Source organism: Dama dama, chromosome 6, assembly GCF_033118175.1.
Source record: "Dama dama isolate Ldn47 chromosome 6, ASM3311817v1, whole genome shotgun sequence".
NCBI lineage: Eukaryota > Metazoa > Chordata > Mammalia > Artiodactyla > Cervidae > Dama > Dama dama.
Window position 1 is genome coordinate 43,550,910 of NC_083686.1, and position 15,343 is coordinate 43,566,252.

General features: G+C 49.3%; 1 protein-coding gene across 3 annotated transcripts in view; it reads right to left on the minus strand.

Annotated features, from left to right (window-relative positions):
* Positions 1-15,343, minus strand: part of CRACD (capping protein inhibiting regulator of actin dynamics) — a 128,514-nt gene continuing 113,171 nt past the window's right edge. For all 3 annotated transcript variants that reach the window (XM_061145907.1, XM_061145904.1, XM_061145905.1), the window contains 4 exons: positions 12,388-15,163; positions 3,200-3,390; positions 2,350-2,512; positions 1-180 (listed from right to left, as the gene is read on the minus strand). In XM_061145907.1, the coding sequence (XP_061001890.1) occupies positions 20-180; positions 2,350-2,512; positions 3,200-3,390; positions 12,388-15,163 (3,291 nt within the window). In that variant the 3' untranslated portion in view covers positions 1-19. The remainder of the gene's footprint in view (positions 181-2,349; positions 2,513-3,199; positions 3,391-12,387; positions 15,164-15,343) is intronic.

Sequence of the window (15,343 nt, forward strand, 5' to 3'; positions counted from 1 at the left end):
AATGGGTAAGAGTCACTCTTTACTTAATAATCTGCGGACAGTCGCTCCAGGCCTTGGCTTTCCTTTTGGCCAAAGCCAGCCAGGCTGGCTCTGTTGACACGGGGGCAGCATCTGGGTTGGAGAACCTCTTTGTGACTTCTTTCACCAGTGGCGCTGGGGGAGCTGAATCAGAGATCTCCACTAGATTTTGAAGGAAAAGGAGAAAGGAGTACAAGTCAGAGCCACATTTTTTTGATTTATCACAAATATAAGATTAAGAAAGCAAAACCCACTGAAGCACTGAGCATCTCTGGCAAGAAGAAATTAGGGGAAAAAACCTGTGTGATCCTCACGGCTGCATACAGAATTACAGTGATCACAGTGCGGTCAATCTTAATTTCAGAGAATTTCTAGAAACCCAGTTTTCTCTGTGCACAGAAGCTATGCCTGCACAATAACAGCAATAATAGGTAAGTTCTGTGATTCTAAGTCATGCAACCAGTCAATTTGATGAAGAAAAAGATTAAACCAGTAGTTTGAAGTTTGAACTCGTTAGCTGGTAAGGTTAAAAGCTACTTCCTCTACCCAGCATGCCCTGGGTCCCTCCTCCCTCCAAGACCCATGGATCCTGCCTGCTCTTACGACTCAGACTCGTCTAACAAATTCCTTTGTCTCCTATCACTATTTATCAGACCTCAGAGGCTTTGTATGGTGAAGGCTCCCATCTTATCTTTGGGTCATATGTAGTGCCTATGGCAGTGTCCTTACAGGTATGCAGAACTCTGGAAATACTGATTAAAAACACAAAACTTCAGAAGAAGGCTTGCTTTATTAAGGAGGAGCCAACTCTGAACTGCATGTACCCTTTGGTGTCTCTAAGAAATCAGGCAGACAAACGTTGATCTCGTTGTTGACTTTGGAGCTTTCACCGTTCTGAAAGAATTCTCTCTTGAGCCTTATCAATATGATGTTTAGAATCCTTAATTCCTAGGTATAAGATCAAATGAAGTAAGCCCCTTGGAGGGTTCTTGAGAAAATGTTCCAATGTGGTTTTCAAATATAAAGTGTTTTTCCTCCACACCAAATAGTAAACATAGCTTTCCTCATGAGACCTGTCTACATTTCCAGACCTCAGCTAGCAGGTATTTCTTAAGGCATAAAAAAATCTTAGGTCTAGAGGGTGGGTGTCCTCTGAGGAACAGGGTTGCCTACTGGGGAAAACAGGGACCCTAACAGCCCCCGAGAGGAAGCTCTTTCAAACTCTCCATCCTCCAGGTGACTTGCAATAAGGAAACGGTCATAAACATTATCAGATCATTTTACCTAGTAACAGGATAAAGATTTTTTTTTTAACTTGCCCGTGTCTCTTACATGTCATGAATTTGTATAAACACTGCTGTTGTTCATTAACATTCGGGACTTAGAGCAGAACCGCTGTGCTCTGTCACAGCTGGGTCAGAAGTTAGCTGTCTGAACTCACATCACTGAGAAGGGGCCAGCCCAATTTTGCCCGGAGCATCTGAGCCACTTGGATCACCCTGATTCAGAGAAGCAGTTTCCATTTCCAGCCAGAGCAGAGCTCCAGGTAGGGGATTTCGCACACAGCTTTCTCACACTGGTCTTAAGTATGTGGAGTCAAAGCAAACAGGCTCCTGAATCCGCTTTTCAGTGCAGGCTTGATGTCAATTACTTGGCTTTGAGACTATCAAAAAACACTGGCTCTATTTAAATTCTACCTAAAATTCACCCTTTCCCCACATCCTAATATAATCTTGTCTCTTCTTTTGTTTAGACGGTTCTTGGGGTATTCAGTCTTCCTTGCTACAGGAAGTCAAAAAACCTCACTTTGTTGGACCACAGGCAGTGGAGGTGGAGAAGGCTCGTATCACACCTTGTTAAAGGCTCAGGAACTTAACAAGCCACTTGATATCACATTGAGCTGAGCTGAAGCTGAAGTTGCTCAGTCATGTCCGACTCTTTGCGACCCCATGGACCCCCCAGGCTACTCGGTCCGTGGGATTTTCTGGGCATGAATACTGGAGTGGGTTGCCATTTCCATCACATTGGTAGTCTGTAATTAGCCATGGGTGGGAGTATTTACACCACAGAAAAGGACAAATACTACAAATCACAGGTATCTCCAAATCCCTGAAGACCTGGCTATTAAATGTGGTTCATCACCCCACTGATAGTAGGTATGTTTCTGGTGATATTTATCCATGTCAAAGTTTATGAATGGGGTGGTGAGACAGCTTGTGCTCTGAAATGCCTAAAATGCTGTGCTAGTTTTTACACTGGAGGAAATAAAACATGCTTGAAGGGAAAAAACCTTTAAGTACACTTAAATAGAAATGGACCTGTTCTCTCTACCTGTCACTGATGTAGGAAGAGTGTTGGCCTTTCTGAGCTGTTCTCTGCGCTCAAGCCTGGACACTGGCGTCTCCGGCTTCTTCTCTTCTGGCTGAGCGGCGGGCTTGTGCAGGGAGCCAGGTCTGCTGACGCTGCTGCTTCCAGGCTGCGGGGTGACGCTGACCTGCATGGACAGAAAGTCAGGGGAAGCACGTGTTCATCCGAAAGACAGGGAAGGACGGACCGTGCAGGGAAAAGCCGCCTGGAGGTTTCCATCAGCTGGCCCCATCTTCTGCTCCCAAGGGAGGAGCCAGACTGCAGAGGGAGCGGTGTGTGCTCAACCCTGGCCCCCAGCTCGGTGCACACGTCCCAACGAGGGGCTGCTGCGTGCTCTCCCGGAAGAGTCCCATCACACTGTACAGTCAGGGCCACAGAGCAAGGCTCCTCATGTCCTCTCGACCCATTGCTTAAAATGAAGTTATTTTCGCATTTTTCATATAACTGTTGTGTGTGAGGATTCTGCCAAATCAGGTTAACCTAAGAGCATAAGGAAACCAAATCAACTTTCTAACTGAAAATACCTCTTTGGCTTAACAGTGGTCAACTGATTTACTGCTCTACTATCTAAGTGTTTTCCACCATTCCTGGCCAGCCTTTTCTCGTTACTGTTGTTTTAAATCCTGTGAACTAAAAGAAGGCCAAGCTTGGGAGTTCCCCGGCTCTCCAGGGGTTAGGACTTGGCACTTTCACTGCCAGGGCCTGGGTTTAATCCCTGGTCAGGGAACTAAGACCCCACGAGCCTTGTGATGCTAAAAAATAAAAGAGAGACCGAGCCAAGCTCAGAGTTAAAGCCGAAGACCAGGCTACTTACGTGCTCTCTGGAGAGCTTCTCTGCCTGTTTGGCCTCCCTGGCCTGCTTCCTCTCTTCCCGAGTTGCCTGCTGCTCCCGAAACCCCTTCTGTTTCTGCAGCGCCAGCGTGATCCACAGTGGCTGCGCGGTCTCAACCTTCTCCACAAGTTTGGAGCCATCTAAGGAGTGTCTGCTCTGAAGCATCGGCTTTTCTATGGGGAAAAAAAGACTGATTGTGATATACTGTAAGAAATACATATTTGATCTCTGTCCCTGTTTCTGTCACTGAATTCCTAAAACCCTTGCAATTTCCTAACTGATGAGAGCATAAAGGTCTCTTTTCTTTTGTTTGGCTAAATGAGGTGATTCCTAGGAAGCATGTAAAGATGGAGTCTGGTTGGCAGTATCCATGTGATCAGAGGGATTAGAACTTTTGAGTCCCACCCTCAAGCTCTGGGGAGGGGCAAGGGGCTGGAGGCTGAGTTCAGTCATCAATGGCTGATGACTTAATTGATCACAACTATGTAATGAAGCGTCCATAAAAACCCAAAAGGACTAGTCTGGAGAGCTTCTAAGCTGAGAACACACACACATGCTGGAGAGTGACTAGCTCGGCAATTATGGAAGCTCTAGGCCCATTTCCCATACCTTGCCCTCTTCATCTCTTCCATCTGAGTTATACTCTTTATATAAACTTGTGTGTGTGTGTGTGTGTGTGTGTGTGTGTGTGTGTATGTGTGTGTGTGTACACACAGGCTTCCCTGATGGCTCAGCGGGTGAAGAATCTGCCCACCAATGCAGGAGACACGCAAGACGCAGGTTCGATCCCTGGGTCAGGAAAATCTGGAGAAGGAAATGGCAACCCACTCCAGTCTTCTTGCTTGAAAAATCCCATGGACAGTGGAGACTGGTGGGCTACCATCCAAAGGGTGGCAGAGAATCAGAAATGACTAAGCACAGCACACATATAAACTTTAAACTGATAACCTAGTAAGTAAAATGTTTCCCTGAGTTATGTGAGATTCTCTAGCAAACTAACTGAACAGTGTGGATTTGCAGCTGGCACCTAGTGTGGGGGCAGTCTGGTGGGACTGAGCCCACAACCTGTGGACTCGAACGATGTCTCCAGGAGGGACTCAGAACCGAGTTGAACTGACACCAGCTGGTGTCAGAGAATTGCTTGGCCATGTGGGACCCCACACTCCACCACCCCGCAACAGAAATCAGTCAAGACAAAAAGCAGATTTGCACCAAAACTAACTGCCCTCTCACCTCGGACCCTCATCCCCTAAAACTGTGACACATTAATCAGCCCAAGCAGCCGTCAGCTATTCCCTTATGGCGCACAGCGTGCCAATGCCTGAGTGACTACCCCGGGTGGGAAAGCAGCATCTTCAATGAAAAAAACAGGAGCATTTCTCTTTCCTCAAAATGGAAGAAAAAATCGTCTCCACTGTCAAAACACACCTGGCCTACAGAGGACCCAGAAAGTTAGTTGACTGCTCTTTTTTTTATTGCTTTTTAAAATTTATTTTTTCAATGGAACCTCCTCCTCCCCCCGCCCCAACCCCACACTGTCCCCTGACGAAACAAGCGGACCCAATGCATGAAAGAGGTAAAGGGGGCACTGCGCTGCTTAGAGGGGCTGCCAAGGGCACCAGGACTCTAGGAAGACAGTGAGGAACGGCGGTTTGGGCCCACTGCCCTCACGTGATAGATGTGAGTACTTGGGTCCAAAGCCATCAAGGGCAGTGACCATGGTCACTGAGCGCACAGTGAAGCCTGAGCTGAGGACTTCTGACTTGCAGTCTGTGCTCTTACCACGGTGGACCGTGCAAGTCGGGGCAATAAGCTTCCCAGGTGGAGAGGATCGGAGGTTGAGTAACTGGGCTCTGGAATTGAGCAGACCCGAGTTTGACTTTATGTGACCCCAGAAAAGCTACTTAACCTCTCCAAGCTTTCATTTTCTGATCCATAAACTAGAGTCAAGAATGGCACTGGCTTCATCAGGCTGATGTGATGATTAAAAGGGGTCAGGGGTGTGAAAACGTTTAGAACAGTGTTTGGCATATAGTAACTGCTCTACAAAAGTTAAGTGTTCTTGGGCACTCTCTGCTGGTCCAGGGGTTAGGGCTCTGCACGTCCATTGCAGAGGGCACGGGTTTGATCCCTGTTCGGAGACCCTCACCGTGGGGAGCTAACAGACTGAGCCACAGACTGGGCATCCGGGTCCGAGTGTCTTTTGTGGAGGAGACAAGTCCCCTTGGCTGCCGGGAGGACCTCTGGGACAGAGGGCTGCAGAAGCAGAGACCTATCCGTGAGGACGGTGCATGCACGGGCTTGTCAACCAGCAAAGTGGAGAGAGCTCTGCACTGGTGCCTGCCAGCCTGCTGCGCTCCCCAGTCTGAGCTGGGTGAGCTCCTTGGCCTCACTCCACACCGCAGTTCGGCATGTGACCTGGGCGAACTGTCCCCTGGGAAAAAGACTTAGTCCAGCTACTCAGACAGACTGGGGGCCCTGGGATGTGATCTGGATGGGGTGGTGGCCACTGTCAGCATGTGCTTGGGTGGCCCCCCAGAAGCCTGCCCCCGTTTTGCCTCCCAGCCTAGCAAGAATGCCCCACCCTCTCCTCACCCCAGTTCAGTGCTGGTTCTGGAGGAGACCATCCTGGGAGAAAAGTGCCACAGAGGCAGCCAGATTTCTGGTGGCAGCATATGACCATCTCAATTCCTGCAGCCACAGTCTCTCCCCTCCACAGCCATACACTAGATCTGGGATGAACACGAGGAAGGGACAGAACCCTGGGCTGAATATGAGCAGAGCACCTACATAGGTGTGTAGGTCCTCTGTGAATGCACGGGCTTCGCGTGTTTCGGTAATCCCCTCCTTTGGAGCAGGGCATGCACTCAAGGAGAACAAAGCCTGATTCGGCCTGACCCACAAGGCTACTCTTAAGACTGGGGAGCAGACCTCCCTGCTGAAAGCATGGCAAGAGCCACAGAGCAGTGGGGAAGTCCCATCTCACATCCCGCATGGGCTCTAGATCACCCAGCACACAACCCTCCTCAAGGTGACGCTGGCCAGCACAACCTCAGGAAAAACGTGGCTGGCATCCGTATCAAGCCAGCCCTCATACCAAAGACACTGGACACACATAATCCATACAGGGATGCACCCATGGAAAAATACTCCAAGACCACAACAGATAATGTTTCTCCTAAACTCATAAAGTAAAATGAAAAGGCAGAGGAACTACTCCCAATTAAAAAAGCAAGAGAAATTCCCTGAAATAATGAAACAGAGCTCACCAGTCTACCCAACCCCAGTTCAAAACAGTGGTAGTAAAAATGCTAACTGGATTAATAACGATTACTAATAGAAATTCAGGCCACTGTAATAAGGAACTGGAAACTGTAAAGATGAACCAATCAAAAACAGATAACTCAATTGCCAGGATTAAAAAAAAAAAAAGCAATCTAAGAGCAATGTGAAGTGAAGTCACTCAGTCGTGTCCGACTCTTTGCAACCCCATGGACTGTAGCCCACCAGGCTCCTCCATCAGCTAAAAGACAAAGAATAAATAACCTGGAAGACAGAATAATGAAAACCACCCAATCAGAACACAAGATAGAAAAACAAATTAAAAAGCAAATGAAAGCAACATACAAGATACATGGTATATATAAAGCTTGCAAGCTTGTGTATAATAGGGGTTCTAAGAAGGAGAAAAGAGAAAGAAGATTGAAATGTATTTGAAAAAACGGTGGCTGAAAACTTCCCAAAGCTAAAGAAGGAAACAGGAATCCAGGTACAAGAAGCTTGGAGGGTCCCAGACAAAATGAATCCAAACAGAACCACAACAAGACATATCATAACTAAAATGCCAAAAGTTAGAGAGAGAATTCTAAAGGCAACAAGAGAAAAATAGTCATTTACAAGGGAATTCCAGTAAGGCCATCAGCTGATTTCTCTGCAGAAACTTTGGAGGCCAGAAGGGAGTGGAGTGATATATTTAAAGTCTTGAAAGGTGAAAACTTGGAACTGAGAATACTCTACCCAATAAAATGATCATTTAGAATAGGAGAGAGAAAGAATTTCTCAAACAAGCAAAAACTAAAAAGAATTCAGCAATAATAAACTTACTCTATACTGAAGTTTCTTCTCTAATTAGAAAAGAAGAATTTCTAGGAAAGGGAAAATCATGATAGGAAAGGCAAACCTACAGTAAGAACTGCAGATCACCTAAATAATCCAGTGTGTGCTCAGTCGTGTCCGACTCTTTGTGACCCTATGGAGCCCACCAGGCTCCTCTGTCCATGGGATTTCCCAGGCAAGAATACTGGAGCAGGTTGCCATTTCCTCCCCCAGCGATCTTCCGACCCAGAGATCAAACCCGAGTCTCTTGTATCTCCTTCAATGCAAGTGGATTCTTTACCACTGAGGCATCAGGGAAGCCCCGCAAATAATCCAGTACTTAGATCAAAAAACAAACAAGAAAGTGTAAAAGCAATTATAACGATAATAAATAGTAAAAGGATAAGCATGAAGATGTAAAATAGGACAGCAAAATCACAAAACATGAGGGAGGAGAGTATAAAACTAGATCTTTTAAAATGTATTTGAACTTGAATGACTATCAGTTTAAAGCAAGCAGATATAGTCATGGGTCAACATACATGAACTCCATCATAACCACAAATCAAAAACATATAATAGATTCACAAAAACCAAAAATAAAGACTGAAGCATGTTACAAAAGAAAATCATCAAACCACAAAAGGAAAAACAAAAAGAAATGAACAAAGAACTATAAAAATTACTGGAAACCAAGGATTAAAATGGTAATAAGTATATACTTATCAATAATTACTTTATGTTAAATGTCAAGGGACTAATGCTTTCATTACAGGGAGCACGGGTTTGATCCCTGGTCAGGGAACTAAGACCCTGTATGACATGCAGCATGGCCAAAAAAATAGGGGAAAAAAGGACAATCCAATTAAAAAATGGACCTGAGAACTTTCTTGATGGTCCAGTAGTTGAGAATCCACCTGCCAATGCAAAGGACGTGGGTTTGATCCCTGGTCCGGGAAAATCCTCCAGGCTGTGCAGCAAGTAAGTCCACGCACCACAACCACCAAGTCCAAGCTCTAGAGCCCCCGAGCCGGGACCGCTGAAGCCCACAACCCACAGCCCAGGCTGCGCGGCAAAAGCAGCCGCTGCAGTGAGAAGCCTGCGAACAGCGATGAGAAGCAGGCCCTGCTCACCACCACTAGAGAAAGCCTACAGGCAGCAACAAAGACCCAGCGTGGCTGCAAGTAAATGTTTTCTAAAAAACGGACCTACATAGATATTTTCCCAAAGAAGATACACAAATCGCTAACAGGCACATGAAAAGATGTTCAACATTGCTAATTATTAGTGAAATGCAAACCAAAACCACAAGGAGACACCACCTTACACAGGTCAGAATGGTTGTCATCAAAAAGTCTATAGATAATAAATCCTGGAGATGATATGGAAAAAGAGGAACCCTCCTACACTGTTGGTGGAAATGTAAATTGGTGTAATCACTGTGGAGAACTTTATAAAGAACCACTATGGAGGTTCTTTAAAAAACTAAAAATAGAACTACCATATGATCCAGCAATTCTACTCCTGGGTATATATGTGGAAAAAATGAAAACTAACTTAAAAAGATACAGGCACCTCAGTGTTCATAGCAGCATTATTTATAATAGTCCAGATGTGGGAGCAACCGAAGTGCCTATCAACAGATAACTGACTTAGGAAGATGTGGAGTGTGTATATGTTATATGTTTATATATGGGCTCACACAACACACACACACACACACACACACACACACACGTATACACAGGCTTCCCAGGTGGCGCTAGTGGTAAAGAACCCACCTGCCAATCAGGAGATGTGAGAGATGCTGGTTCTATGCCTGTGTCAGGAAGATCCCCTGGAGGAGGGCATGGCAACCCACTCCAGTATCCTTGCCTGGAGAACCCCTTGGACAGAGAAGCCCGGTGGGCTACTCTCCATAGGGTTGCAAAGAGTCGGACACAACTGAAGCGACCTAGCACGCATATGTATACACACATACATATATACACACATACATATATACACACACACCACATCTTCTTGGTTTCCTGGACTGGCATGGTGATCAGCAGTGTAAAGACCATAACTCCCTACTGGTTTCTTTTCGTCCTATGGAAGGGGAGCCGCAGTGGAATATTACTCAGTCATATGAACAAATGAAATGTTGCCTTTTGCAGTAACATGGATGGACCTACAGGATATTATGCTTGGTGAAAAAAGTCAGAGAAAGACAAATACTATATGATATGCATAATCTAAAAAAAAAACCAAAAAACAAAATGCAATGACTATACAAAAAAGAAACAGATTCACAGACACAGAAAACAAATTTATGGTTCCCAAAGGGGAGAGGGAGGGGGGAGGGATAAATCAGAAGTAAAGGACTAACAGATACAAACTTCTATACAGAAAATATGCAAGCAACAGGATCTACTGAACAGCACAGGGAATTGTACCCAATATCCTGGAATAACCTATAATGGAATATAATCTGCAAACAAAATACACAAAAAATGCATCACTATGCCATACACCTTAAACTGGCACCATATTGTATACCAAGTACACTTCAATTTTTTAAAAAATGGAAAATACAGACAGACTCAAAGGAAGCTGGAAGCCCTGTGATGTGATGCAGGGAGAGACCTTGTACTCGAGTCCTCACTCACTTTGCTCATTTGTACTGAGGCTCTGCAGTTCAGTAAGCTTATGACATATCATATCTTCTTTGAGCCAAATGATCTCTTATGAAATGGACAGGTGGTATAATGAAATTCCAGCAAACAAACACAGATTAAACATACTACTGATAATGCAAGCATAAAAACACAGCAAAGCTGTCATGTTCTTTGCCCGATACTCCGTGAAGAAATCAGATCTGACAAGAAGTTGGCCCAATAAAATAAAAATCTGCACCATGATTTGCAATGTGGATTTACATCCACTGTTGTTACAGTGACTCTCACCCTCAGTACATGTGGTGCTCCATGGGTTTTAGCTAAGGATGGTACTATATATATATATATACACAATTAACAAATAAATTGGAGGTCCAGGCTTAACACTTTTATCCTGATAGGTGTTCAGCTAAAGAATGTGGTCAGTCCAGGCCTGGAGTTGTAGTGTAAAACCCTAACAGGCTCAGGTAGAGACCACCATGTGGTCCTTGCTCTCACACTTCTTTTCTACCAAATAAAGAAAAATTCAATTAGCAGAGACTGTCAGCCCAGAATCTCAATACTGAGAAAGAAAACAGGGGCAGCAACAGGTTTTGGTAAAGTTTAGAAGAATCTCTCTAAGAGAGAGCAGCAGAAAACAGGGCGTTGTTTCTCTGGGAGAAGATAAGAGAATAAGAAAGCGGGTCAGCGGTGAGAGAAGCTCTGATGATACCACAAAAGGGAACAACACAAAAGCTAAAGTCAAAACTGAAAACAGTGGTTCTGCTTCAAGATGGTGACGTAGGAAGATCCTGAACTCCACTCCTCCCATAGACAACCACGTTTATGGTCACATACAGAACAAGTCCTTCTGAAAAGAGATCTAGAAACTAGCTCACTGACTCCAGCACATCGGGGGAACAGAAACAAAAAACCATACATGGAAATGGGTCAGAGAGGCTGAGAGACAATCTCACCATAAACCCCATCCCCGGGTACAGTGATCCACAACCAGAAGGGAGCGCAGCAGAACGCCCTCTCTCTCTCTCTGAGAAGCGAAGGATTTGGACCCCCACTTCTGGACGTCAACTTTTAAGGCTTCAATCTCAGTGACCAGCCCTCAAAACATCTAGTTCTGAAAGCCAATGGGGCTTATGTCCACAAGATCCACAAGACCATAGGGAATCGAAGGCACAGATCTTAACAGGCTTGCAGGGACTTACTGCAGCTAACCCCTAGAGCCCAGTGCAGAGGTAAGACAACAACAACAAAAAACGTGAAAACGGGCTCCTCTTCGGCAGGACAAACAGAAGCCAACAGGGAGATATGATCTGGTGCTGCTGATCAATGTGCCAGTCCAGGGAGCCAAGGAAACTTGGTTAAAAAGGATGATAGGGTCTTCTGTAAGGCAAGTAACCAAATCAATGTCCCTGAGGGAGTTCTTTTCTCTGCAAAACCCACCCCAAATCTAAACAATTACCTAAACCTTCCCTAGAAAAACCTGAGGAGCAAATTTTGGGCTATGACCCACACCTGACCACCTACTCTACAAAACCAAAAAGAAAAATCAGATGAAGGTTCTTGGGGCGCCAAAGTCAAACCAAGTGATCACCACACTGCCCCAAACATCCAGTATGAAGAAACACGAGGGGCAGCCAGGAGTAAGGGTTGCCCTAAAATTTCCTTTACCAGAGCGCTTCACAGTAGCAAGCTGGTGGGGCTGGGGTGCATATGCAGGGCCTTGTGCATAAACAGACAAAGTCGATTATGCACACTGCGGCTCCTTGGGGGGCTAGTTAAAAGTCCCCTAAGGTCCCACCTCCTTAGTTTCTGTCGCTACTGCTCAGAAACAGAGCGCATACACTGGGGCAGGAATCAGCCTTTATCGTCACTGCACAGGCCCCTCATAAAGATTAATGACACCCGCTTCCTAGTGGCTCAGACAGTAAAGAATCTGCCTGTAACGCAGAGACCCAGGTTGGATCCCTGGGTTGGGAACACCCCCTGGAGAAGTGTATGGCTACCAACTCCAGTATTCTTGCCTGGAGAATCCCATAGACAGAGGAGGCTGGTGGGCTACAGTCCATGGGGTCACACAGAGTTGGACAGGACTAAGCGACTAACACTTTCACTGTCAACCTAAAGTGTATCCGTCTGTGCAGCACCTAACTCACTACTTGTGTAAGGAAGGATCACTAATGGGTGTGAGCTGCAGACACACAGGTCAGTCCACATTTCCAAAACTGTAAAGACAAGTGCAGAGCCCCAGTCCGACTCAGGAGTCGGGGCCCTTGGGGAACGGGGCACCAGCCTCTAATTAAGGGAAGTGCTCCAACAACAGCTCCAGGGGCTACCTCCGGCCCCGGGCAGTTCTGCCTTTAGCTGCGACTCAGCAGGATGGAGAGAGGCAGAGCTCTGCGATCTACAGCTACGCACCTTTCCTCCCCGCCTCGGGCGTTGGGGCGGGCTTCTCTTGCCCAGCGGATGGAGCCGGGGAAGCCGGTTTCCTCGCGGTTTCCACCTCTTCCTCCTTCTCCCGCTTCTGCTCCTTTCTCTCCTCAGGCGGCGGGGGCGAGGGCGGCCAGCCGCTGTCCCGGCCCTCCTTGCACCGCTCGCTGGGCTCCGGCTCGGGCCTCCCCACCCGGCGAGTCAGCAACTCCACCAAGGAGGGCCTGCTCACCTTGGAGAGCGGGGAGGATGGCGGGGTCTGGCCCGCGGGCTTGGGGGCCAGGGCTGGCTTCTGGGCCAGGGGCAACCTGTTGGCTGCCTTGTCCTGCTCCGGAGCCGGGGGCTGGCTGCCGGCCAGGGGGGGCCCGGGCTGGGCCGCAGGAGGAGAGAGGCTGGGAGGGCTTTCAGAGGAGTCCTTCCAGGGGGCCGGCGCTGGCTTCCTCTCGGCGGGGAGCAAGGGGCCAGGCCTGGGGGCTGCGGCCTCCGTCTCCCGCTCCCCGTGTGCGCTCCCCGGGGTCGCCGGCGCCCCGTCGGCACCGTCCTCTGCGCTGCTGTGCCTTTTCTTCTTCTTCTGTTCTGCTTGTTGGTCGCAGTGGAAGCGCAGGGAGTAGTTGGTCCTTCTCAGTTTTATTCCGAAAAGGGACGCTTTATCCTCCCCAGCTGGCATCGCGGGCTCTGGCTTTCCTGCTCCGTCTGCGGTCTGGCCGTCTGAAGTGGTCCCGGGCTCCCCCTGGGCCACTGCTTTCTGTGGCGGGTAAGGGAGGCCCGGAACGAGGAAAGATGGAAGGTCTTTGGCAAACTTGCACCCCTCTGTGGTGTCCGTTGGCTCCTGGTGGGCTCTGGGTTTCTCTGCAGCTTTCAGGGCCTCTTGAGTATCAGCAGCAGCGGGCTGGGCCACGGCCTCTTCGCTGGGTGCCGGCGCGCATCTCTTCCTGATGTTCTCCCCTTCCGCGCTGGGTCTGGAGCCCTCCCCGCCCCCATCGGAGAACTTCTGCCAGGCAGGCTTAATGGAGAACTTGGCATTTACGGGCGGGGTCCTCCGGAGGTTTCCCCGGGAATCACACCGGCCCCTGGGCGTGAGCTCATCCCCGGCCCGAGCCTGCTCTCTCTCGCCCCGTTGGTCACTCTCTGAGCTCTTCAGGATTCGGGAGCGAATGGAAGCCCATTCAGCGAGCGCGGCCGCGCTGCTCGGAGACTCCGGTGGGGGCCTGGTCTTCGCACTGCCTGCCCGGGGTTCCCCGGGGGCTCGGGCTCCGTTCTCCAGGGCCGGGACATCCACCGGCTTCTTTTCTTCCGACAAGCCCAGGAGAGACTTGCAGGCAGTGTCCTTGATCTGGCTCAGGTTGACGGCCGGGCCACAGAGCTGGGCTCCGGTGACCAGGATGGCCGTGTGGGGGATGCTCAGGGTCGAGGGCAGGGCGTGGGAGGCCGGGCTGGCTTTGGGGGCCTTGGGCTCTTGGGGAGCTGAGGTGAGCCCCTCATCTTTCGTGGGCTTCACCGGGCTCAGATTGACTTTGGGGAAGAGAATTTGTTTCCCTCCCGAAGACACCTGGAAAGTGTAAGGTCTGGGCATGGTCTGCCGCTCATCCACCTCCTGCCATCTGAGTTCCTCCACCTTTCTGTCTGTCTCTGGAGCGGCAGCTTCCTTCTCTCCTGGCGCCAGCATCTCTTCCCGGGGGGCCACTGGCTTCTGGGGAGGCTGCATGTTGATTATTTCCCTCATTTCCTGCCGTCCACAACTGCGATCCCCAGGAACATCCCCCTGCTTTCCGGGCTGCTCCCCCGATGTCTCCGTGGCCTCTTGGCTCTGCTTCACCCAGATACTCGGTTTCTCGGAGTTTTCTCTCGGCTTCTCGAGTTGCGGGTGTTCTTGCTCTTCTGCTTTCTCTGCTAAGTCGCTCTGAAATGGGCTCCTCAAGCTGCTTTTGTAGTCCAGCTGCGGCTGATTCTCCTCTTCCACCCTCGGTGCTTCCTGAAGCTGCTTCTCCACTTCCTGCCACCTCTTGGCCTCCAAGTCTTCTCGCTTCTTCAGTTCTTCCCTCTTCCTCACCTCCTCCTCCTCCTCCCGCCATCTCTGGGCCTCCAGTTCCTCCGGCCTCCTGAGCTCCTCCTGCCTCCTGAGCTCCTCCATCCGTTTTTCCTCCTCCAGCTCCCGCTGCCTTTCTTCCTCTTCCAGCCGCTGCCCCTCGGCTGCCCGCTGCCCCTGCTCCTCCAGTCTTCGGAGCTCCTCCAACTCTCTTTCCTCCTCCCCCTCCTGCCGGCTCCGAGCCTCCTCCTCCTCCTTTGCCAAGCATCTCCCCCGGCGCTGCGCCTCTTCCTCCAGGCCCACAGGCTCCTCGGCCTCCGGGAGTCCTCCTTCCTCCTCCTCCCTCTGCTCTGGGTCCCGGGAGCCCGGCTCTTCCAGGCTCCGCGTCTCTTCTTCGCGCTGCCTCTTCTCTGCCTCTAGCTGTATTTCTCTTTCCTCTCCCTCCTCCCCCTCCTCCTCCTCCACCAAGAGTTCCTGCCTTCTGTTCTCCTCCCAAAGCCTCCGCTCCAGAGCCTGGAGCCTCTGCTCTTCCAGGCGTCGCCTCTCCGCAGCTTCGGCCTTTTGCCGTTTGCACTTGGCCTCGAGTTCTCGCCAGTATTCTTCCTGGCGTCGCTTCTCTTCCTCTGAGTCCAGCGGCTCTGGCTCCCTTTCATGCCAGATTGGCTTGTCTTCTCCAGGGTGTCCGTTCTGGTCCAGGGACAGCTGATGCGGGAGGCCACCGTGCTCATTCTGTCGATCCTAACATGGGTAAGGGAGACAGAATTAGCTTTCCCTCTGCACAGGCCACCTTTATTTACAATCCCGTGCACTGATGTGGGTGGCCCTCCTAGTCGTGAAAGAGGGACCACGTTCCCACCACAGACACAGGTCACCTCAGGCAGGGAAGAGCTTCAACCGTTGGGTCTCCTCGCTCTATGT